This window comes from Muscardinus avellanarius (assembly GCF_963383645.1).
Source record: "Muscardinus avellanarius genome assembly, chromosome: 3".
NCBI lineage: Eukaryota > Metazoa > Chordata > Mammalia > Rodentia > Gliridae > Muscardinus > Muscardinus avellanarius.
The window spans coordinates 45,280,757-45,307,241 of NC_137788.1; the positions used below are offsets into that span (position 1 = coordinate 45,280,757).

At 42.4% G+C, this 26,485-nt stretch overlaps 1 protein-coding gene across 1 annotated transcript in view; it reads left to right on the forward strand.

Moving 5' to 3' along the window:
• Positions 1–20,269, forward strand: part of SCP2 (sterol carrier protein 2) — a gene marked incomplete at both ends in the record, with an annotated part of 99,220 nt that extends 78,951 nt beyond the window's left edge. The window contains 3 exons of the mRNA XM_080691418.1: positions 9,195–9,324; positions 18,234–18,313; positions 20,174–20,269. Coding sequence (XP_080547544.1) covers positions 9,195–9,324; positions 18,234–18,313; positions 20,174–20,269 — 306 coding nt within the window. The remainder of the gene's footprint in view (positions 1–9,194; positions 9,325–18,233; positions 18,314–20,173) is intronic.
• Positions 20,270–26,485: the final 6,216 nt, after the last annotated feature.

The window sequence follows — 26,485 nt, forward strand, 5'->3', positions numbered from 1 at the left end:
CTTTTTTCAGTACTGGAGGTTGAACACAGGGTCCTATACATACTAGCCAGGCACTTTACCACTGAGCTACATCTCCAGCCCTTTTATATTTTGAGACAGGATCTTCCTAAATTGCCCAGACTAAGTTGTCCTTCTGTCTCAGCTTCCTGAGTAGCTAGGATTACAGGTGTGCACCACCACATTCAACTTTCTTTTCAAAGTAATATTAATTTCTTATTTTCTATTGCAAAAATGATGTTAATTTTTTATTTTATTTATTTATTTTGTGGTGCTGGGGATTGAACCCAGGGGCATTCTATCTCTGAGCTACACTGACAGCCCAAGTTTTTGTTCTTCATTTGGAAACAGTATCTCACTAAGTTGCAGAGGGCCTCACTAAGTAGCTAAGGCTGGGTATGAATCCAGGCCCTCCTGTTTAAGCCTCACAAATGCTGTTATTACAAGCAGGTACCACCACGCCCAGCTCAAATGATGCTAATTTTTAAAATGCATGTTGTGCAGAAACACAGAAAAAATAAAATTTTAAGCCTTTCTAAATTCTAAAACCATTCAGAGTTCACTAAAAATGTTAATAATGGTGGAACATTCTTTCACACATCTTCCTTCTCTCTCTGTATATAAGTTTATTATAATTTTATAGTTAGGTTAATACAATGCACATTAGATTTTTAATTATACTATTTTTATAGATCAAATTTTGTACAATAATTAGTTCTTGATAGATAATAGTCATAGAAAAAGCAATCTAATAGTAACTCTTCAAAAACAGTTATTCTCCTCAGGCAGAATGAGATAGTTATTTCGTTGTTTTGAACTTTGGAGCATCCTTGAATTTCATTATTGAGTTCGTTTGTTTATTCGTTTATTTATTTATTTTGGGGATGCTGGGGATTGAACCCAGAGGCATTATACCTCTGAGCAATACCCCTAGTCCTTTTTAACTTTTTTGATTTGAAACAGGGTGTCACTAGGTTGCTGAGAGTCTTATTAAATTGCTGAGGCTGGCTTGAACCTGAGATCCTCCTGTCTCAGCGTTCGAAGTACTGGGATTATAGGCATGTACCACCATGCCTGATTTCATTTTTGATATTATATTTGAGATTATACAAGGTACAGTTACAGCCACCATTTTATTTTATTTTATTTTATTTTTGCGGGTCTGGGGATGGAACTCTGGGGCATTTGACCTCCGAGCTACACCTCCTGCCCTATTTTTTTTTTATTCTTTATTTTGAAACCGGGTCTCAATGTGTTGCAGAGGGCCTCAATAAGTAGCTGAGGCTGTCCACGAACCGCGATCCTCCAGGTCTCAGCCTCCCGAGTGCTGGGATTACAAGCGTGTGCCACCACGCCCAGCTACAGCCACCATTTTAATTCAAGTTTCACATCTGATGTGGAGATCAAAGTGGGCTGAAATAAGCAAATGGATTTAGGCTATGTGTTTCACTCCTGTTTTAGTCACAAGCTAAAAGGCAAACTGTGCATATTTTGTGATTCTCTTATTGTAGGCAATAGGACTTATTTTTTAAGTGCTTTTTTTGGTGTATTATAGTCTCCCACCATAATATAAATCATGTTGACAATGACATACATGCAGAGAGCACTTGGGACCCCCGCCACCTCCCCATTTCCCTCCTTCCCAATACAGAGTACTGGGATTAACATTGGTGTATTCACATATGTTCAAATAATTGATGGTAGTATTTCCATTAATGAACCTCAGCCTTCTTCCTCCCCTTCCTTTAGACCTCCTCCCTGGCTCCACGGAGGTTTCTCTTCCCTCCTCTGGAATCATTCTATGGTACAGGACTTACCATCCAAGGTGATTGCGCTGATGTGACTGGGCATGTCCACTATTTCATGCTGATCAGCCACCTTCCTAAGGAAGAGCTGGCCCAGGGGCTGCAGGGCTGTCACCGCACCATCTCGTGGGGTGCACCTGCACAGGGCTCTTTCATAACTGCTGTTTTTTCTTGACGTTGTGTCCATGGCCATACATATAAATTCTTACCATCCTTGTCAGTACATTGTACCTGTTTGCATGTATATATCATAATTTATTTAACTACCCTCAGGTCATGAATATCAACTTGTGTTTAAATTTTGCAAGAAAACACTGCTGTAATAAGTTTCCTTTGCACTTATCTTTAAGTACTTATCACATGATCAACTTAGTTTAACAATTAAAGGACAGAATTTGGGGGTAGTTAAATATGTACAGTTTGCATTTTTTTTTTTTTTCGAGTCTGGGGATGGAACCCAGAGGCATTCGACCTCCAATCTACACCCTCTGCCCAATTTTTTATTCTTTATTTTGAAACAAGATCTCACTGAGTTGCAGACAGCCTCACTAAGTAGCTGAGGCTGTCCGTGAACCACGATCCTCTGGTCTCAGCCTCCCAAATGCTGGGATTACAAGCATGTGCCACCATGCCCAACTCACAATTTGCATTTTAATACCAATTTGCCAAACTCTCTACCAGAAAGAAGGTACTAATTTATTGACAATTCAGGAGAATTTTTTTTTTTTTTTTTTATGGTACTGGGGATGGAACCCAGGGGCTTTTTTTCTACCTCTGGGCTACACTCCTAGACTTTTTTTTTTTTTTTTTTTTGAGGTACTGGGGATGGAACCCAGGGGCTTTCTACCTCCAGGCTATACTCCCAGACCTATTTTATACTTTATTTGGAAACAGGGTTCACTAAGTTGCTGAGACCCTCACTAATAGCTGAGTCTGGCTTAGAACCTGTGCAATCCTTCTGTCTCAGCCTCCCAAGCGTGGGGATTATAAGCGTGCACCACCACACCTAGCTTCCCAGATCTATTTTTATATTATATTAGAAACAGAAACAGGATCTCACTAAGTTGCTGAGAACCTCGTTAAGTAGCTGAAGCTGGCTTTGAACCTGTGCAGTCTTCCTGTCTCAGCCTCTCAAGTACTGGGATTACAAGCATGCATCACCACGTCCAGCTAGGAGAGTAACTTTTTTCTTCACCCTTTCTCTGATACTATGTTAGATGGTTTTCAAAAAAATCCTTTCCTGCTGGATACAGTGGCACATGTCTGTAATCCCAGTACTTGGGAGGAAGAGATGGCAGGTTTAAGGCCAGCTTCAGCAACTTAATGAGACTTGTTTCAAAAAAAAAAAAAAAAAAAGGGATGGGTGTGTAGCTCAACAAGAGTGCCCCTGGGTTCAAGTCATAGTACCAAAAATAAGAAATAAAAAACTTTACCAACCTAGTAGGAAAAAAAAGCTTACTGTGTTTTGAATTTCTTTCTTTCGAATTTTCCATTGTAAAATGAAGATGAACTCTGAGGGCTCAGCTTAATTTATTTTTAACTTTTTAAACCATAGTCTATTAAAATCAAATAAAAAGTTATTTTAGAGATTATCTAGCACGGGTCTGGAGTTTGAGCATAGATCATTTATCAGGTACTTTGTCACTGGGATTAACAAAGCGGTGCCGTTTTTATTTTGCACTATGCTTTTAGCTGTGCAGATGTGTGCTGCTTGCTTCCATTTTCACTCTCTGCTCCTTCATAACCTCACCCCATGGACCTTGTCCCTTGTTTCTTTTCTCCTTCCCACGATTGTCAGTTTTCTTAGTGTTTGTAGCACTAGAAAGTGAGTATCTTGGAATCTTTTGTCAATTCATGCATTTTCTGCATTAGCAAAGGCAGCCTGGCAAGAGATTTTATTTCCACTTTTTGTTAGCAATACTCCATTGCACTTCTTTGAATTCTGTCTTAATTTTTTTTTGTCCCTACTAAATTTACAACAGGACCTACTCATTGACCTTTTGCCTACTCAGAAAGAAGTACTTTTCTTCCCATAAGGAGGCGGTTAGAACTTTGTTAGTGCTCATCATCTCCAGTTTCGCAACTGTTCTTTTCCCTTTTAACTCTCTTTCCTCCTCCTTCATTTCCACACTCCCACTTCAAATGAAAATGTTTTATTGACCAAGGGATGTGATTATGTAAGAGGGTCCATTGGTTCTCAGAGGTAATAACAAGTCAAATTAATCTGTATCTGTCTTGAGGTGGGAGGGTGAGTAGTAGGATTGTTGACATTTCTCTTCACACATGCAGGTGGAATTTTTTTTTGTGTGTGTGGTACTGGGGTTCCTGGAAGCCCTTCTACCTCCGGGCTACACTCCCAGACTTATTTTTTATTTTTAGAAACGGTCTCTTAAGCCAGCGCGACTGGCTTCGAACCTGTGCGATCCTGTCTCCACCTCCCAAGCGTGGGGATTATAAGCGTGCGCCACCACGCCCTGCCTGCAGGTGGAGTTTTTAAATGTCTGCTGGTGGTTCCCTGCTCTGACTTGTTGGTGTCTGCCCATAGCTGTGGTGCAAGAACATGCATTGATGCACCTAGAAGTTGTCATTCATGGGCAGGAAGCCCGGCTCTTGGGTGGTCTAGAACTCTGTACTTACATTATTAACCCCCTCTCTTAGATGATGTCCACAGAGAGAGAAGAGTTCAGGGAATGTGGGGAAGACTTTGAACTTCTTTCAAGTCATGGTCTGGTAGCAGAATCTGCTCTGCTGTCACAGGCTCAAGTTTGAAAATGTCATGCCAGGCGTGGTGGCACACGCTTGTAATCCCTGCACTTGGGAGGCGGAGACAGGAGGAGCATAGGAATTGGTGAACATGTAGGGGCAGGGGCCTGAGCCAGGGCACAGACGTGTAAGAGAATGGTGTATATACGCTCAAAATGCACCCTTATTAGCCAGGCATGGTGGCGCACGCTTGTAATCCCAGCACTTGGGAGGCTGAGACCGGAGGATCGCACGGGTTCAGCCTCAGCTACTTACTGAGGCTCTCAGCAACTTAGTGAGACCCAGTTTCCAAATAAAAGTATAAAATAAAAGGCAACTTGAGCCTCCAAAGGTTAAGAACCCTTCAGCCTATCCTCTATACTGTTGCCAAGGAATCCATCTAAATAACCCATCTAACACTAACATGAACTGCTAATACTTTCAGCTACATTAACACTTCCCACAGGACACCCACAGCCAACAGGATAAAGTCTGACCTTACTTATCACAGTCTTCATAATCTGAAGGCTGTTTGTCTGTTCTTATCTTCAGGCACCTTTTACCCTCCCCAGGCTTTGTGCTTTGATAATACTGATTTGGCAATAAGGGCAATCTTTTTTAGTGGTACTAGGGGTGGAACCCAGGGGAATTCTACCTCTGAGCTATACTCCCAGACCTATTTTTTTTTTTTTTTTGCAGGTCTGGGGATGGAATCCAGAGGCATTTGACCTCCAAGCTACACCCCCTGCCCAATTTTTTATTCTTTATTTTGAAACAGCATCTCACTGAGTTGTGGAGGGCCTCACTAAGTTGTAGCTGAGACTGTCCTTGAACCATGATTCTCCTGTCTCAGCCTCCCAAATGCTGGGATTACAAGCATGTGCCACCATGCCCGGCTTTCTTACACAGCTTTATGAAGATTAAAAAAAATGTGGCTGGGTGTTTTGTAATCCCAACATTTGGGAGACTGAGACAGAAGGATCGTGGTTTGAGGACAGCCTCAGTTACTTAGGCCTTTTGCAACTCAGTGAGACCCTGTTTCAAAAATAAAAAATACAAAATAGAGAGGTAGGGGTGTAACTTGGAGGTAGAATGCCTATGGGTTCCATCCCCAGTACCCCCACACACAAAAAAATTGTGTATATAAAAGTACTTGAAAACATTGATTACCCCCTGCCCAATTATTAAAGTTAACTTAAAACTATTTGAATAAACTCTTATAAAAGAAACTGAAATAAGATAATTTTTTTTCTTTTTTTCTTTTTTCTTTTTTCTTTTTTTCTTTTTTTTTTTTTACTTAAAAAACCTGATAATCAGCCGGGTGTGGTGGCGCACGCTTGTAATCCTAGCGCTTAGGAGGCTGAGACAGGAGGATTGCACAGGTTTGAAGCCAGCCTCAGCTACTTAGTGAGGCTCTCAGCAATTTAGCGAGACCTTGTTTCCAAATAAAGTATAAAATAGGTCTGGGAGTGTAGCCTGGAGGTGGAAAAGCCCCTGGGTTTCACCCCCAGTAACACACACACACACACACACACACACACACACACACCCCAACTTGATAGTCATTTTGGTCTTGGGGTTTAACTAGAAAATACTGGTAATTTCAGAACATTCACACGTAAAAGATGCATTTCTCATTACTGATATAAGTAGGCCTGGGCAACATGTTTTCAGAACAGCTGCTTTATCCTAAGACCCATGGTCAATTTCAGGTAGGCTCAGGGGCAGTACCTATGTATAACAAAAAGACTGATGCACCCAGGAGGATGATATAAAAAAGATAATTAATGGTGACAATGTGGAGAAACGGGAGCCCCTCATTGCTGGTGGGATTATTACATGGTATAGCTACTTTAGAGAGACAGTTTGGTAATTCCTCATAAAGTTAGATATTACCTTTATGACCCAGCAGTTCCACCACAGTTACCTAAGATAAATTGGAACCCATGTCCACACAAAAAATTGTACACCGATGGCCTAGCAGGATTATTCATAAAAACCAAAAAGTGAAAGCAACCATTAGTTCACGAGTAAGCAAAAGAAGATACAGCCATACAGTGGAATATTATCTGACTATAAAAAGAAGTGAAACACTGATACACGCTTCAGCATACATGAACTGTGAAACATTATGCTAAGTGAAAGAATATAGTCACAGGAAACCACATTTTATATGGTTCCATTTATACAAAATGCCCAGAATAAGCAAATCAATACAGGCAGAAAGTAGATTTGTGGTGTGTAGAAGCTATCGGGGAGCTGGGTGTGGTGGCGCGCGCTTGTAATCCCAGCATTTGGGAGGCTGAGACAGTAGATCACACAGGTTCGAAGCCAGCCTCAGCTACTTAGACCCTCCTCAACTTAGTGAGACCCTGTTTCAAAATAAAGAATAAAAAACAGGGCAAGGAGTGTAGCTTGGAGGTTGAATGCCCCTGGGTTCCATCCCCAGACCTGCCAAAAAAAAAAAAAAAAAAAAGGTAGTGGGGATTTATGGGAAGTGACTGCGAATGGGTACAAGTTTCTTTTTAACATAATGAGAATGTTCTGAAATGAATGATGTTGGTTGCACATCTTTGAATGTACTAAAAAACTATTGAATTATATATTTTAAAAGGGTAAGTATTACGGGATTCTAATTATATCTTAATCGCTGCCTTTAAATAAAACACAACAAAAAGAATGACCAAATTTGACCAAATTTAGGGCATGGCTCATACTTAGAAACAGATTGGTACCTAATATTAACCGATGTAATTTCCTCAGGGAAAGTAATTATTTAACTATTCCAGGTACTTATTACAGTGCTTGAACATAGCAAACATATTTTTGTTAAAAAAAAAAAAAAAAATATATATATATATATATATATATATATATATATATATATATAGTGAAGTTGGGTGCAGTGGCTCACACCTGCAATCCCAGTACTTGGGAGGCTGAGACCTGAAAATTGCAAGCTTGAGGCTAGCCTTAGCCACTTGGTAAGACCCTGTTTCAAAATAAAAGGGGCTGACGTGTAGCTCAATGGTAGAGTGCCCCTGGAGTCAATACTCTGTACCAAATAAGTAAACAAGAAGAATGCATATTGTGATACCAAAGGAAGAGTCTTGGATATAAATCATCGCAGGGAGGTATCTGTGAAGTAAAGTGGTGTGAAACACATGCTCCTGGAAATAAGAGCACTCAAAGGTACACAGTCCCAAAATGAACATGAAAATACAACTATACTGGCTGCACACTCTGTCATTCCAGTACTTGGGAGGTTGAAATAGGAGAATTGTAGATTCGAGGCTGGCTGTAGCAACTTAGACCCTGTTTCAAAAACTAAAATAGGTCTGAGGTACAGTTGGAGGTAGAAAGCCTCTGGGTTTAATCCCCAGTACCAAAAGGATTGCTATTTTATGTTTTTATTTTTTTGTGCTATTAGGGATTGAACTCAGGGGCATCCTACCTCTGAGTTACACCCCCAGCTCTTTTTATTTTTTATTTTGAAACAAGGTCTTCCTAAGTTGCTGAGGCTGGCTTTGAACCTGAGATCCTCCTGTCTCAGCCTCTCCAGTAGTTGGATTACAGGCATGTGCCACAGCCCCGACTTTCTTTGGGCTTTCTAAAAGCAAGGTGTATGAGGTTGCTATCGTCCCTTCATTGTTCCCTGTAGTCCTTGCCCTTCCCTTTATCCCAGTGTATTGTCATAGTAGCCATAGAGTATTGCCAGTGCTCACTCTTACCACTCAGGCTTATTTTTATTTTTTAATATTTATTTATTTATTTATTTATTTATTTATTTATTTATTTATTTGTACTTGGGATGAAACCAAGGGGCATTCTATTTCTGAGCTATACTCCCAGCCCTATTTTTTTTTTAATTTTGAAACAGAGTCTAGTTTATGAAGGGCCTAATAATTTGCTAAGGCTACCCTCAAACCTCTTATTTCAGCCTCCCAAGTACTGGGATTACAAGCATGTGCTGCCATGCCTGGCCACTCCTACTTCTAATCCTTGGTGCCTAGTATAAGTCTGCTTTTACAAATGTTTCAGGAAGGAAAAGTGAAGCAGAGGGAATGGAGGGGAGAGGGAGGAAGGAGCCCACCTGCCGAGAAAGGGTTCTCTTTTCTGTGTTTAAGCCAGCCTCAATCCCCAAGGTCCCAGTGTAAGTGTTGGATGATATATTACTTACATAATTCCTTATGCCAATATTGCAGTAAGTTGACAAAAAAAAGAAGAAGAAAACAAGAGGAAAAAAAAGAGGTTGCTTTGGTCTTACTACTTTTAGTTCTGACTGTGGAGAGCCAGAATTAGATGTGAAGGCATTTGCCTGTAGAAAGGGGATGGATTACTACATTTCAAGAGCCCAGAGTGAATTGTTCCCAAATTATTGAGACAAATGAATGCTCCTTTAGCAGAAAAAGACGGCATGCCCTCCTCCCTTCCCTTCCCCCAGTTGTATCTATGGAGACGTTTTAACAGAAGACTTGGCAAACGTGGAAGTTTTTGCCTGGTTGCCTTCTGACTTCTGGGTAAAAGAGGAATTTGGGGACTGCCCGCCGGCCCAGCTGCTTACATCATGTACCTATTTAAACTTTCATTTTCTTGGGGAGAAAACCAGAAAGGGGCCTGATGTAACTCCCAGTGTTGTTTTATTTCCAGGAAGGGGAAGAGTTTGTGAAGAAAATCGGTGGTATTTTTGCCTTCAAGGTGAAGGATGGCCCAGGGGGTAAAGAAGCCACCTGGGTGGTGGACGTGAAGAATGGCAAAGGATCAGTGCTTCCCAACTCAGGTCAGTGTCGTGGTGACGGTCAGCTGGGAAGGGTTGGAGCCTTCTTTGGTGTTTTCCAAATGTCAGGCTTTAGAGGTACAGAAGCCTGGTGAAGAACCAGTGAATCCTGGGGAAGATTCAAGTGTCCTTCCTCAAGCATCCTTCTTTAGGAAGCCACCTCCTTCCCAGATTGGGAGACTACCACGGAGCTGCCAGTCTAGGGTTTGGAATTATACATGCAGGTTGGGGGTCCTAGCCCTGTTGCTTTTGGATTCTGACCATGGATCAGTTATTTAACTTCTCTGAACCTCTGTTTTTTTAGCTGGGAAGTCCAATAGTGAGTGGGCATGATAAATGTGAGGATTAAGAAATTCTCTCAGCCAGGCGTGGTGGTGCACACTTGTAATCCTAGTACTTAGGAGGCTGAGACAGGAGGATTGCAAGCTCATGGCCAGCCTCCGCTACTTAGTAAGGCCTTCCACAACTTAGTGTTTCAACATAAAGAATAAAAAATAGGGCTGAGAGTAGAATGTCCCTGGGTTCAATCTGTAGTATTGCAATTAAAAAAATTCTCTTAATTAGCCTGTAAAGAACATGGTCTAGTGGCCTTGGAAGACCTGGTTCTCACTGTCTCCACTTCCTCTCATCCAGATCTTTCTTGGACCCATTCATGACAGCTTTGTCCTATTACTGTTCCAGGTCAGTCAGTAACCACCACCATGCTAGGGTCACTGGCTAATTCCCAGCCTTCATGATACCAGACTTCCAGATTTTCCTCTGATGAAGTGCACAGTGTCACAGGCTCAGCCCTATTTCATTCATTCCCTGGGGATCTCATCTGGTTTCATGCTTTAAAAACAATCTCAGCCAGGTGTGGTGGTGCATGCCTGTAATCCCAGTATTTGGGAAGCTGAGACAGAAAGATCACAGGTCCAAGGCCAACCTCAGCAATTTAGCAAGACTCTCAGCACCTTAGCAAGACCCTGTATCAAAATAAAAAGGAACGGGGCATGGTGGGCTGTTATCCTAGTACTTGGGAGGCTGAGACAGGAGGATTGCAGGGTTGAGGACAAGTTCAACAATGTAATGAGACTTTCAGCAACCAAGGAGACCCTGTTTAAAAATGAAAAAAATAGAGCTGGAGATGTGACTCAGAGGTAGAATGCCCCTGGGCACTGGATTCAACCCCCAGTACCAAATATATATATATATCTGTATACTGATGACTCCCAGATTCATGTATTCAGCATGGATCCAGCACCACTGAACTCCATTGTGTATATTCAGCTGCTTAACTGACAAGTTTACTAGTACCACCTGTCTTAGGGCATTTTCTGCTGCTATAACAAAATATCATAGGCTGGGTAAATTATGAACCTTAAGTTTATTTGGTTCTGGAGGCTGTGAAGTCTCATAGTGAGCAGCTGCATCTGGTGAGAACTTTCTGTTGTGTCTTAATATGGTGGGAGGGCAAGTGGGCATGTGGGAGACAGAGCAGGAGAGGATGGGTAGAGGTTGAACCTCTCCTTTGTCAGGAGCCCATTCCCAGGGCGTTTCCGTTCATGAGAGCAGAGCCCTCATGGCCTGCTCTCCTCTTAAAGGCGTCACCCCTTAATACCCTCGTTACAACGGCAGTGAAGTTTCAACATGAGTTTTAAAGGGAACATTCAGACAATGGCAGAACTTAGTTGATATCTCAAAGCTAACATGTATGAAACTGAACTCCTGATTTTCCTCCTCCTCCTTTAAGTGGAACTAGGGATTCAACTCAGGCATTCTACCTTCGAGCTACGCCTCCAGCCCTATTTTATTTCTTATTTGGAAACACTTTTTGATTGATGAGAATTTCACTACTTGGGTTGATGAGAATCTTACTATTTGCTGAGGCTGTCCGCAAATCTGCAATCCTCCTCTGTCATCCTCCCAAGTACTGGAATTCCAGGCATGTGCCGCCACGCCCTTGTCCTCTTAAGTGTGTACTCCTCCAGCTCTCTGCCCCTGTGCAGTGAGTCACTCCTGTGTGTGACTGGCCATCACTCCAAAAGCCTTGAAGTCATCCTTGGCCCCATTTCTCACACTCCCAGCCTATCCTGCCACCTGGTCTGATTGCTCAGTCTCCCTGCTTCTGTCCTTGCCCACAGAGGTTCTTCTGTACACACAGCCAGAGCAGTTATTTTGAACCTCAAATCAGGTTTTTACCCTCCAGCTCCTTGTTCCACACACAGGCTCTTTTCACGTGTGTTCCCCACATTAGGTTCCTCATCCCAGCCTTAAGGGATCTGACCCTGCAGCAAGGTAATTTCTGCTGAAACTGACACTTGTTGGCACTCAGCAGTGGTGCTGAAGTAAGGACTTTGCCAGTGAAAGCCACCATTGGAAATTGCCGGCTCCTTTTACATCCACCAACAAATGACCATTTGTTAGACATCAGCTATGTTAAAGCATCGTAACCTGTCCTAGATTGAACTGGCTTCTTAAGAATTCCTGCTGCTCCTGGCATGTACACAGACCTAGGCCGTTTACTGCTTGTTGATGAAGTAAGATTTACTTAATGCATCTTATTTGCTTGTATTCTAAGAGTTTGGAAATGATTAACACATGCTCATGTTCAGGACTTGTAGATTTTGTACACTTTCCATCTTTTTTTTTGCTGTCAGGTGCTTTTTACTATCTTCTTTGTGTCTTCTACCCCTCTCTCCTCTTGTTTGAAATGATTCACATAACAGACCTCCAGGTAGCCACGGTTGATTAACCTAACATGACATATCGTTCCTTCATTCCTTTATTTTGATGTTTTAGCACTCAAGTTCTTTCTCTGTCTTTTTGTGGGCAACATGATAGAGCCCAGGCTCTCCCATTGCTGAGGCACGGTAGAAAGAACATAGCCTTGGGGGAACCGCGGTTCTGAAACCTTGGTTCAGATCTTGTCTCCATCACTTACAAGGTGCATGTCTTCCCTGAGTTCTGTTGTCTCATCTAGAAGATGGGTGGGAATAATTTCTAACTGTAGAGCTGTGATGGGATTAAGTGATATATGGTATATATTAAATACTTATTAAATGCTATAAAGCATTATAGGAGCTCTGTAAACCTTTGCTTCCTCCCAGATTTATATATTAAATACCGGTTTAGCTTGCATTGATAGACTTGACATCTAGAGCTTGGGGAACTGGGGAGACATCTGGGATTCATCAGATGTTGATGAATTGGTGAAGGGAAAGGCCCAGATAAAACTAAGCTGAGCAATATTAGTGTCTTTCTCCTGACAAGAGGAAGCAGTAGAAAACAGGAGTCAGGAGTACGGGCAACAGGAATCTGCTGTGCTATTTCTCGGGTAGGGTATTTGACTTCTCTGACCCTCACCGGGCTGTTTTTAGAGATGGAAAGAGACCAGGAATGTGAAGGACACAGTAGAGAGAGAAAGCTCCGTGTGTGCTGACATTGTGGCAGCAGCAGGCTCTACTTCCTGGTCATCTTTCTCTATTAAGTGCCCTTTCTTAGACTATTAGGATCAGGGCCAACTATCTCAGTTTGTAAGCTTTTTTCCCTCCCTGCTCTTTGATGTTATATATCTACAATAGAACTAGATTTTCTTTTTCTTTTTTTTTTTTTTTTTTGGTTCTGGGGATGGGGATAGAACCCAGGGGCATTCAACCTCTGAGCAACATCCCCCCGCCCTATTTTTTATTCTTTATTTTGAAACAGGGCCTCACTAAGTTGCAGAGGGCCTCACTAAGTAGCTGAGGCTGGCCGCACACCTATCTTTCAGTCTCTGCCTCCCAAATGTTGGGATTACAAGCATGCACCACCATGCCCACCTAATTTTTTAAACTGTAAATTCCTTCATTTTTAAGGCTTTGGACCTTTTTTTTCCTGATAATAAGAGAAATTTTTGTTAGCAGCTAAGGTAGACCATTGAATTTCAGGCTTTTAGGGACTCTCTGAGTTGTAAGGCAAATAGTAAAAATGTTTTTTTTTTTCTATCCTGCTGTTTAATAATGTGGGCACGCCATGCTTGAATATGTTAAGCATGTTTTCATGTATGTCATTTGCCTATTTTAGTATTGGATGTCTAACTTCTGTCTTTTATTAAGGCAGATTATCTTAGTAATGTATTAATTGATCTTTATGTGTAAAGTGTTCTTCAAGGGCCTGGAACATAGCTATGAATAAAACTGACAAGGACTTACGCACCTGAAATTTTCATTCTTTTGGAAAATTCAGGCAGAAAACACATATGCAAATAAGTAAAGTGCTTTCAGATAAGTTCAGTGAATAAGAAATAGAAGGATAGAACATGACTTAGTGTTGGGAAGAGGCCAGCTTAATTTGTGTTAATCTTCACTGAGAAGGGAAGCCAGCTCTTAGGGCACTATTGTTATATTGGTTGGTTGCCTAAAACATTTACTGCTTAAAATTTTAATTTCTTTTTGTTTGTTTGAACCTAAGTTTCATTTTCCTTAGATGAATACGTAGAAGTAGGACTTCTGGGTCACATAAGGATCAGTTTGAAGCTTACAGTTTCAAAAGTGACTGTACATTGTGCATTCCTATTTGCAATGCCTGGGAATACCAGCTATTGGATGTCCTGGTAGCATTTGATATTGGCAGGATTGTATTATTTTTTAAGTTTAAATTTTTATGTGCTTTTATTGGTGCATTATAGTCCCATATAACATAATGCAAATCATTTTAGCTGGGTATTGTGGCACAATGCTTGTAATCCCAGCATTTGGGAGGCTGAGACGAGGATCGCGGTTTGGGGACAGCCTCAGATACTTAGTGAGGCCCTCTGCAACTCAGTGAGACCCTGTTTCAAAATAAAGAATGAAAAATAGGGCTGGGGGTGTAGCTCAGAGGTCAAATGCCCCTGGGTTCCACTCCCAGACCTGCAAAAAAAAAAAAAAAAAAAAAAAGAATAGAATTCTACTATTAGGAATAGATTTATTGTATAAAAATTATACCTCAGCCAGGCATGGTGGTGCACACTTGTAATCCCAGTACTTGGGAGGCTGAGACAGAAGGATTGTAGGTCTGTGGCCAGCCTCAGATGCTTAGTAAGGCCATCAGCAATTTAGTGAGACCCAGTTTCAGAATAAAAAAGAATAAAAAATAGGGCTGGGGGTTCAATCCCCAGAACTGCAAAAAATATTATATCTCATAAACATGACTTTAACAAAACCTATCAGTACCAAGTACTGTAAAAAATGTGAGGAATTAAAATCTTTCATACAGTATGGAAGGGAATACAGAATAGTTCCTCTACATTAAAAATCTGCCTGGCTGTACTGTACCTTATGACCTAACACACAATGGAAATGAGTAAATGTCCTTTAAGAGACATAAGAATGTTCAAAAGCTTTATCAATACAGCTCTAAAACAGGAACAATGCAAGGAACATCAACCATAGGGTGAGTAAATTCTGAAGTAGTCAGACGTAAAAACAAGCTACTGCTATGTAGGTGCAACCACAATACTGAATCTTGCATTGCTAAGCAAAATAAGGTAGACCCAAAAAGAAATAAATTCTATATGGCTCCATATATGAATTTACGAAATAAACACAGTCACTCTATGGGGACAGGATTCTGAATGGGGGTTCCTTTTGGGAGTGGATGGTGATGGGCGGAGCCTCAGGGAGGCTTCTGGAATGCTGACCACATTCTGCTTCTTGACCTGGGAGGTATATTCATCTGCAAACACTCACCAAGTGTACACTTCAGGTTTATGCCCTCACCACAGGCTAGACTTCAATAAAATATTACCAAAAATAAAACAAAACAATAAAACAGATGGTGAGCAAGGTTTGGTCCACAGGCTGGAATGCCAGTTCCTGGCCTAGATAGTAGAACTATGGTAGAAAACTTTTTTGCTTCCTCTATCTTTCTAATTTTTATACCAGTTTTATACCAGGTGTAGATTACTTAAATAATACAAAATTTAAATGTTAATTCAAAGTATAATGACAGAAAAAGACTGGATAACATGATTGTATCTCATTGCTCAATCAGCCGTCTACCTTGAGCGAAAATTTCAACTGCAAAAGAAAAAATTCACTAAGAAATCCTCCAGTCTCAGCCTCCGGAATGCGGGGATTACAAGCGTGCGCCACCACGCCCGGTTTATTCTATTAATTTAAACAAAGGCAGGCCGGGCGTGGTGGCGCACCACTTGTAATCCCTGCGCTGGGAGGCTGAGACAGGATCTCAGGTCCGAAGCCAGCCTCAGCTACTTAGTGAGGCTCTCAGCAACGTAGTGAGACCCTGTTTCCAAATGAATATAAAATAGGGCTGGGAGTATAGCCCAGAGGTAGAAAGCCCCTGGGTTCCACCCCTTGTACCACCAAACAAAACAAAACAAAACAAAAACAAAGGCATACAGTTGTGCAGCCACTACCAAAACTGAAGATGTAGAATATTTGCGTTGCCCTACAGAGAGTGTCCTCCCATCTTGTGTAGTCGGCGCCTCCTCCTGCCCTCAGGCTCTGGCAGCCACTGCTCTGATCCCTGTCCCGTAGCTTTGCCTCTCCTGGAGTGTCAAACAGGTGGATCAGACCGTGGGCAGCTCTTGGGACCTGCTTTTTTCACTGAGATTCATTCATGTTGTACGTATCATTAGTAATTTCTTTTTTATTTTATTTTTTGTTGCTGAGTACTTATCCTTTCACCAGTTGAAGTACATCTGGGTTTTTTCCAGCTTTGGGCAATTTTGAATAAAGCCGTAGTAAATATTCACATACAGCTTTTGTATACACATGTTTTCATTCCCCGTAATAAATGCCTAAGAGTGGGTAGGTGGTTTACATAGTGTGTGAGAGGCTTGTGGACAGTTTTCCAAAGCCCCTGCACTGCTCCACAGCCCCTTGAGTCCTGAGGTGACCTTTCAGTTGCTCTGTGTCCTCACGAGCACCAGGGACTGTTAGCCTTTTAAAAATCCCAGCCATTCATTCTAGAAGGTGTGTGGCATCTCTTTGTGGCTACAGTGTGCATTTTCCAGGGACTGATGGAGTTAGGCATTGTTTCATGTGGGTTTGGGCTATTTGGAAGCTTCTTTTGTACAATGCCTATTTATGTAATTTGCCTATTTTTGTATTGGATTGTCTGAGTCTTCCAGTTGAGCAGTGGGAGTTCTTTCTGTATTTTGGATACAAGTTTTTTTGTCAAGCACATGAATTGCAAGTGTCTTCTTCCCTTCCATCATCACCACCTGTTTTGAACAAACATACTTTTATTGGAGCCCAGCCACCCACTTGTTTTTGTGTTATTTGTGGCTTCTTTTGCACTACACAGGCAAAGTTGAGTGGTTATGATAGAGACCAGGTGATTCACAGAGCCTAAAATATGCGATGTCTGATTTTTTTTTTTTTTTTTTTTTTTTTTTGGTACTGGAGATCGAACCCAGTGGCATTCTACCTCTGAGCTATACCTCCAGCCCTCTTTTATTTTTTTTTGGAAACATGGTATCACTAGGTTGCTGAGACTCACAGGCTAATAAGGCTGCCCTTAAACCTGTTATGTTCTTGTCTCAGCCTCCCAAGTACTGGGATTATAGGCATGTGCCACCCTACCCTGCTTGACTGTTTACAGAAAAGGTAAAGATCTAGACAGCTAGATTTTTTCATATTGCGTAACAAATTATCACAAAATTAGTGACTTAAAAGAATACACACATTTACTGCAGAAGCCTGCAGGGGGCTGCGGGTGGCACTGCTGGGCCCTCTGCACAGGGGACACAGGCTGCATGCTGTCAAGGAGGCGTGCCTGGGGAAGGGCCTGCATGTGTCCGGGCTCACCCAGCTTGCTGGCAGAATGCACTTCCTGTGGCTGTGATAACAGCAGCTTTAGTATTTACAGGCCGGAGTCCTGCAGCTCCTCAGGAAGCCTGGCTCTGTCCATAGGAAGGCGGCACATGGCAGCTAGTTTATTTAAAGCCAGCAGGAGAGCATGAGCGAGTGAGTGCTGGCAAGATGGAGGTCATATGCAGAAGAAAACCCAGCAATGCCATTCCAGTCCTGGTTGCCACAGTCTGAAGCAGGTCACAGGTCCTGCTCACCCTGGAGGGACACACACCACAAGGCAGGAGTCGGGGTCACCTTGGGGTCTCTCTGCCATAGTAACTAGTAGTGATATATTGGTGTCTTCATTGGCAGATAGTTTTCTTATACTTACATAATTGAATTCTGGTTTGTTTTTTTGTCTACCTCCGGGCTACACTCCCAGACCTATTTTATATTTTATTTGGAAACAGGGTCTCTTAAGCCAGCGAGGCTAGCTTTGAACCTGCACAATCCTCCTGTTTCCGCCTCCCAAGTGTGGGGATTAAAAGCGTGCGCCACCATGCCTGGCTCGAATTCTGTTTTTAAGCAAAAATGGGGTCATACTTACAATTTATTTTCTAACAGGCTTATATAACAACATCATGAACACATACAATATGAATATTTTTTAAGGTCAAGTCTGGATCCACATTATCCCTTAAAATGGGTTGCATCCTGCCGGGCGTGGTGGCGCACGCTTGTAATCCCCGCGCTTGGGAGGCAGAGACAGGAGGATCGCTCAGGTTTGAAGCCAGCCACGCGCACTGGCTTAGGAGACCCTTTTTCCAAATAAAAATGTAAAAATAGGTCTGGGAGTGTAGCCTGGAGGTAGAAGGGCTTCCAGGAACCCCAGTACCCCCCCCCCACACACAAATGGATTGCATCGTCTGTCATTATCTGGATATACCATAATTTACCTAGTTCATTTCCTCTGTTAAGTATCAAGGTTGCTGTGGTTTATGCACGTTGTACCAGGCTGCCATAGAAGTGGATGTGAGCACCCGTCTCCCCGACACTCCAGACTGGGTGTGATTCTGTTGTAGTTGTGGCTCTTAACTTAAATGTCTGTGTGAAACTGAACGCTCTCCTCCTCCTCCTCCATGTCTGTTTTAGATAAGAAGGCTGACTGCACAATCACCATGGCCGACTCGGACTTACTGGCTTTAATGACTGGTAAAATGAACCCTCAGTCGGTGAGTATGCTGGAGCCGTGTCCTTCAGCCATTCCCACTTTACCTCCGTCCTCACAGCCTCAGACGCAGAGTAGTCAGATGCGCAAAACGCGGCGTTCCCCACAGTGTTCACCTGCCAAGTGACGAGCGCTGTCCTAGGTGCCAGATGAATAGGAGATGGTTCCCATGCTCAGGGCAGCCACAGGCTGGTGCATCTGTGGTGTTGCTGCTGAGCACACACTGTTGGCCCTGGCATTCCCTCGGCCTCAGAGGCCTAGACGAGCAGAGGCCCCAGGACAGGAGCTCGCCGTCATCCTCCCCAGCCGCTGCTGCCACCCCGGTGCAGACTCAGGCAGCTTTGGCAGCACGTCCAGACCGCGCACATCTGCTGCCTTGTCTCTCAGTTTATCTATGTACAGCCTATTTGGGGGCCAGGGTGTCTTCTTATTTTTTATTCAGCACCTCTTAGCACACAAGGAATTAAAGATTAAAATGGCAGCGCTTTCTATTAATGTGCTAATGGCCTTTCCTATGCTCATTGGAGGATTTGAATGGAAACCATTAGATGCAGTGGAAATTCTAATTTCAATTTTTTGGCTACAGTTGAAACAAAGCAGTGTGCTCTCCAGCATGGAAGCACACACAAAGACTACATATGGACCGGGATAAAATGGTCCTTATGTTTAGGCTGTCTAAAGGCCGAGACTCATGCTTTCTCTACTAGTAAATAAAAAGTCAGTGTTCTCCTTTAACTTATAAAAGGAAAGATGGAAGCCGGGCGTGGTGGCTCACACTTGTAATCCCCGCGCTTGGGAGGCTGAGACAGGAGGATAGTGCAGGTTCGAAGCCAGCCGCACTGGGTTAAGAGACCCTGTTTCCAAAAATAAAATAGGTCTGGGAGTGTAGCCTGGAGGTAGAAGGCCCCTGGGTTCCATCCCCAGTACCACCAAAAAAAAAAAAAAGGGAAGATGGTGATTTTTCTTATACTACTGGTCCATATTTCTAAATGACATATGTTAAATATATTGGGTCCTGAAACACCTGACCTTTTAAGTCATCAGACAGAAGGTTTTGTTCCATATAGAAAGGAAATATTTAGTTTGTCTGGAGAGTGGAGAGGAAAAGAAATAAATAAATAAAAGGAATTATTCACTCTTACCAGGAGGTGTAGAAAAAAACCAGCAAAGCTTCTCACTTCTAAATGTACTTGTGTAAACAGTTAAGACTACCAGAAACTTCTCATTCACTTGCTTTCCTTACTTAAGAAATTGAGTTAAAAGGCCAAGATCATGGCAAGGAAATCATTCTGTGTTCCCAATTTTTCTGTTTCTCTTAAGTTTTCCTGAGATTTTGTTACATGGCAAACTTAGCAAACATCATGTGATCTAATCCCAGGCGTTGTTAAATGGAACAGATTGCGGTTCTGCCCTTGAGAGTGGTCTAGCCCTTCTGGCTGAGCCAGTGGGTAAGAGGAGCGCCTAGCCAGAGGCGCCTGTCCTCTCCGGGGACCAGTCCTTTATCAGGGAGAGCAGAGCAGAGCAGAACAGTCTGTCGTGTTTCTTTCTCATCCTTTCAGATCCCAAGAACTTAGAAATGTGTTTAAGTGTGTTTCTTCACCCCGCAGCCTACTAAAAATTTTAGTTCATATTTCTAACCCATGTATAAGTTTTTAAACAAAATCAATCTGGTGAGCCCACTTTGCCTAATATTTGGTAAAGGTGCCACCTTTGAGGAAGGCGAATAGAGACAGACTCAGTTTCTAAGGATTTTGGAGGAAGTTAAGTAAGCTGAATAAAAAACCGCCAGGGATGACACGTCTAGAAACATTTTCAATCTCAAAATAAAGCTCACCAAGTGATGCATTTCCTTTCTTACTCACAGGCCTTCTTTCAAGGTAAACTGAAAATCACCGGCAACATGGGGCTGGCGATGAAGTTACAGAGTCTGCAGCTTCAGCCAGGCAAAGCAAAGCTGTGAAGGACTTTGGAAAATCAGGATGAGATATATAGAAACATATCCATATATTTCATTGTCAGAACTTAGACTGAAACCACACATTGGCAAGTAGCATGAGATAGATGTGTTGTTAAATGGGTATGACTGATTGTGTTTTGCCTGAGCTCCGGGTGACTGGAGCCTGGTGTGTACTACTGCTTTATGGAATTGCATACAACTGTGCATGGCAAAGTTAATATGGGAATTATGGCTTGAGGTAATTTGAGTTTCAGAATAAATTAGGAACAATAGAATCTAAAAACTATGTAAACAAAAGCTCTTGTTTTGTTTAGAAGTGTATTGAAGATTTTTCTGCTAACGATTCAGTGAAAGAATTTTTCTTGGGAGAACAAGGAAAGAAACAATACCAGTTGCTGACCAGTAATTAGTGTTGTGCACTTGATGACCTTTATTAGTTTCTCACTAATATTTCTTAAAATTCTGAACTAGGATTAAAAAAAACTTTTAAAATGTGCATTTCATGTCACCAGAAAGGATTTTTCTTCTCAAATAAAGAAATATGATCAGTGCTTGGGGGAAAATTTATAGCTGAACACAGGCCTATTTTTAAAGTAAAAATATTTTTAAATGGGTTTTTTTCTTGAAAAGATCAGGGTATTAGAGTCATAAAATTCTGTTGCTAAAAATAACTGAACAAACAAGGTTCGCTTTCAGATGCACAGTTTTCAAATATATACTCTCATTAACTACATTTAAAAGCTCTCAGTCTTTTATTATAATTTTTCTTTTTCATAGGCTTAGGTTAATTAATTATCTGCATTAATTTTTTTCCTAGTTTTTCTAATGCTAATGTTATTTCTTATAACTAAGATATGGAATAAAATAATGCTTTTGGAAAAAGGTTTAATAGAAAATTAAAATAGCCCTTCCTGATCGCCTTTGTTTTATTGTGTGTGTTCTTTCAGCTCAGGGTTTTCTACATGATGGAACATAAAGGGAAATTGAATGTTCACACACTGAATGTTTCTGGACAGTATCTTCTGGTTGCTTTGACATAATTACTCATTCTCACTTAGGAAGGCAGTATGGTGTAGTGGGCAGAGCACCAGACCAGGAGCCAGGAACGCGCTTCTCATGGGCAAATGACTGCCTGTCTCGGCCTGTTTTGTTTGTTTCCTTCCTTCCTTCCTTCCTTCCTTCCTTCCTTCCTTCCTTCCTTCCTCCCTCCCTCCCTCCCTCCCTCCCTCCCTCCTTCCCTCTCTTCCTTCCTTCCTGTATTGGGGATTGAACCCAAGGGCAATCTACCTCTGAGCTATACCCCCAGCCCTATTTTTCATTCTTTATTTTGAAAATAAGTTTCCAGGCTAAAACTTTTGTTTTACTAGTCATGACTAGTCGTGTGTTGCTTGAGCACGTCCAGCCTCAGTTGCTGGATCTGTACGTAGACCAGTGCCAGGACCATGGTGGCCACTCAGGAAATGTGGATCCCTTTGCCATCCTCACCAACCCCCCACCTCCTCCTGTGATATGGGGTCCCCAGTGTTTTGTCCTCCTCCTGGAGTCTCGTTTCATTTGTTCATTCACTTGAGAAGTTTTTATTGAGTGCCTAGCACACACAGGGCACTATGTAGAGGGTAGGGTGCTGTGTGAACACGTTGCACTGTGAGCTCGACCGCAGCGCGGTGGGCGGGACGGCCAGTCAGAGGTGAGCAGTCACTGCAGAGAAGAGCTGCATGGCAGGTGACTGAGGCACAGTGAGGGGCGGCTTCAGTGACATCCTTGAGGAAGACATCTCTGAGGAAGTCATGTGTAAGCTGAGACCTGAAGATGAGGATGGAGCAGACTATGCAGAGGACGTTGCGTGAATGGGTGGAAGGAACCTCAGCTCGTTCTGAGTATTGCAAGAGACGGGTGCAAGTGGAATACGGTGGGGAGGAAGGATGGTCTGAGGTGAGATGGGAAGGCGCGTGGGAGCTGGCTATACTGGAATTTGTTCATCATTGTAGGACACCCGTCTTTCATCTCAGTGCAGTTGGAGTGGTTGAAGATCCAGCTTCACGTGTTTATTTCTCATGCTGCTTGTCTACCTTCCCCTCATATCCCAAGTCTGGAGCCCAGGCTTTGGAGCAGCCACTCTCTGCAACGTCATGAGCATCTGTGGCAGAGGAAGAGGAATAGCCGAAGTGTACACTGGCTCTTAAAGCCTCCACCCAGAGGAGATACCGGTCACTTTTGCTCCATTTCATTGCCAAAGGCAGTCCTGTGCCCACCTAACTTCAAAACCCTACCGTGCAGAGGATGGGCTTGGAATATCTGTGAACGGAACGGGCAGCCACCAGAGCAGCGGAGTGGAAGCATGAGGGTGAGAGGATGTGGAGTGTCGCCATAGCTGGTGTTTGGAGAATGTACTGGTCAAGGGGTGGAAAGCGATGTCCAGGTGCAAGACGGCGGTGTCCTGCTCTAGGGTGTCTGTGAGCAGTTGAGATGGACGTGGAAGAGGAAGCAGAGGCAGAGCTGGCGGGACCTGGGGACGGTGTCAGGGCAAGGTTGACTCCAGCAACACCAGTTCCAGGGTGGACCCTGACTGGAATGAGGTGGGGCAAGCAGGTTTTTTTTTTAGGTGGGGGGCGAAATAACTTCCTCTTTTGAACTTGAAATGTTGTGGTGCCTGAGATTTCTATAATAATGCAGATATGAAGGAAGCAGTTGGCAGTTGGATTTACAAGACTGGAGATCAGAGGTGAGGTCAGCTCTGAGATACACATTTGGAAGTCATAAACATATATATAGGTTGTATTTGAAACTACAGAAATGGATATTACCTGGGGTGAGGGGAGAAGGCTTGAGGAACTTAAGCTTATTAGAGGTTAGATGGAGAAGGGACCAGAGAGGTAGAAGGAGAAATTCCAGGAAGAGAGTAGAGCCCAAAAGTGGGAAGGTCAATTACACTGGAGAGGTCAAGTGGGATGATGTCTGAACAGTGTCCACTGGATTAAATTTGGCAACATGCAGGTCACCGGAGACCACTACAGAATCAGTTTCAGTAGGAATAAAAGATTGAAATTGGTTCCCTAAAATAAGAACAGAAACGTTCCATTTAGTAGTGATAAGCTCAGTTTCCGAGGGATTAATACAGAGCAGGCACGTTAGCTGATACTTTAAATTCCGAGCTAGGTCAGTTTGCACAGGCTGTCCCCTCTGTCCACCCTCACCATTCAGAGGGTTCCCTGTGCCCTATTCACACACATGCACAGGTGCACACATGCACACAGTTCCTCTTCATCTAAGACCTATTTGGATGCCTTTGTTTGTGGGAAGCTGTCCCTGTTCACAAAACAGACCTAATCATTCCTTTGTGGTTATTTGTTTCTGTCTGCCACCAAACAAAAGGCTCCTTAAGGGCAAAGACTGCATCTCATGCGTCCATTTCTATTTGTCAAGCACAGGGTCTCGGCTTACTGACACTGAATGACTGAATGAGGTAAGCTGAGTAACAATTTTATTTCACAGGGGGGCATTTCTGAGGCTAGGAACCTCACAGAATTGCATTTTCTGTTACGAAGAACTGTTTCCCTGATGATGAAATAGAACATTAAATTCTCCTTTATCATGATCTTTGAACACAACTGCAGGCTAGGTACATTGGCACCTATAATCCCAGTCCTGGAGAGGCTGAGACAAGAGGATCACAGATTAGAAGCCAGCACAGAGCAACCTAGCAAGACTCTGCTTCAAAATTTTAAAAAGCTGCAGGTATAAAATAAAAATAGGGCTGGCATGTAATGTAGAGGTAGAATAGCTCTGGATTCAATCCCCAGTAACCCGCCCCCCGCACACACACACACACAGAAGGAAAGAAAAAGAAAACATTTGCAGCCTCTTATAACATCTTAACAGTCTTTCAACTTCAGATAGAAGGAGCCTAACGCCATAAAGAAAACCATTTTATTAACAACTTTATTAAGTTTTCAAAACAAAGTGGCCTTTCGTGGATTAAAGTCATTCAACCTGGTGCTGTTCCTGTCCAGATGAATCCACACTCTCAGATCCCTGTGGTGCTGATTGAGCACACAGAGGAGTAATTAGGAAGCTGCGTGTGGAAGCAGGGCCCGAGGAGCTGCTGACGACCGCCAGATCAGGACCTAACCAGGTCTTGTCTTTGCCTCCCATATGCTAAATTAGGGCAAGGCACTTGGGCCTTGTTAGCTATTAGTTTATTTCTCTGGAAATGGGGGACCCTTAGTTTGGGTGGAGGTCTCACACTAGACTAAAACACTATGAGTGCAGAAATTCTGATATCTGTGTTTCAGTGTTAAAGCAGTGTCCACTGAGTAAGGTGGATAGCTGTTAATCTATCGAATGAAAGAGGGCTAGGTAGTGATTGTTAAAGTTCTTTTTAGATTGTAAAATACCTTGTACAAGGTTCAGTCACTTATAAATACTCTTTTCTATGCACATGTCACCTTAAGAAAAAAAAATATAGGCAATTAGCTAACAGCTTCATCCTCTAAAACCTTTGCAGTTGTATAAAGTACTATACTTAGGGCAGCACAGGATAGTGGGAAAACTGGGGCCATCGTATGTGGGTTTGGCCTGAGCTTTGGCACTTAACAACTTTGTAACCTCGAGCTAATACTAAGTAAGACTTTAAGCCTTTCAGTTTCTCCCTCTCTAAGATGGGAATCAGTCCCTACCTTGCTGGTGGTTGTGAGGATTTGCAATCGTAGCTGTAAAATGTGAATCATACGGTGGGTACTCGGTACATGGTGCCTAATGTTGAGAATTTTTTTTACATAAAGAAATCCATTGGAACATTCCGAGACACTCCTTTGAGTTCAGACAGTCACCTGGCTACAAGAAAGAGAACAGTTTATGTGTGTGTGTAGGGTGCTAGGGATAGAACCCAGGAACATTTTACTTCTGACCTGTACCCCCAGCTTAATTTTATTACTTATTTATTGCAGTACTAGGGATAGAACCATACCTCTGAGCTGCACCCCCAGCCCTCTTTTTTATTCTTTATTTTTAACACAGAGTCTCACTTAAGTTGTGGAGGGCCTCACTAAGTAGCTGAGGCTGGCCACGAACCTGCGATCCTCCTGTCTCAGCCTCCCAAGTACTAGGATTACAGGCATGTGCCACCACACTTGGCTTGTTTTTTTTTAATTTTGAAATAGGGTTTCACTAAGTTGTTGAGGGCCTCACTAAATTGCTGAGTCTAGCCTCAAACTTGCAATCCTCCCAAGTACCAGGATTACACGTGAATACCACCATGCCCAGTGACAATTGACTTTTATTGGCTGTCCACATCTTTTCATTTTCCTCAAGAACCACTTAAATGTAATTTAACTTTCTGTAACTAAGAGGATGGATATAGAATTATTTCATCTGACTTTGAGAAGGTTTGCATTTGGCTAAAGATTACATACAGTTCCAACTGCCCCGTGCCATGATTGCTTTTTGAACACAAAGCGGTTCTTGATATTACTGACTAGAAAGGAAGGTAATCAGCCAGATTGTGCCTCTATGTAAATTACTCTGCGGCACTGAATTTGTTTGGAGACCACACGGACGTGAATTAGGAATTTGTACTAAATGGCTGATGAGGGGCCTAAAAGATTTATGTGCTATCAGGAACAACAGCCAAGTCTGGCCAAATTTTTTCTCAATAGAGAGTTACAAAATCTTCTGGAAAGTTCCAGTATTAGATCTATCTGGAGACTGCTGCAAACAAACAGCTCTTTAGTTCTTGGTAAGAACAGAGAACATTGGGCCAGATTTCTAGCCCTTAAGAAATGTAGAGTTTGATTCCATTTGGCTAGAAGTTTAATCTGGTATGGAATTTTAGCCAGATTTCTTACTGCAGAAATATTTTTTAAAAAACATCCAAAACTTAATGCAAAAAGTGATGACCTACTCTGTTCTACAATAGTCATTTAAATACTTTGTAAACATTCGTGATGCTGTTTTCAGCTGCATATAGTAAAAATTTCAGCACCCTATGGCTGCTATATTTGTGAGGTAGAAGTGGGGGACTGATTAGAGTCCGCTGTTCTTTCAGATTGCAGGCAGAGATGTAGCAAGGCTCATTTTCTCACCAAGTACCCAACAATGATAAGTTTTCTTTTTCTCTGCAAGTTACTACATAAATAACTTTTTAGAAAGTGGTACCTTCTGAATTGTGCAGAACACCCTCTGTTCAAGAAGTGGTACCTTCTGAATTGTGCAGAACACCCT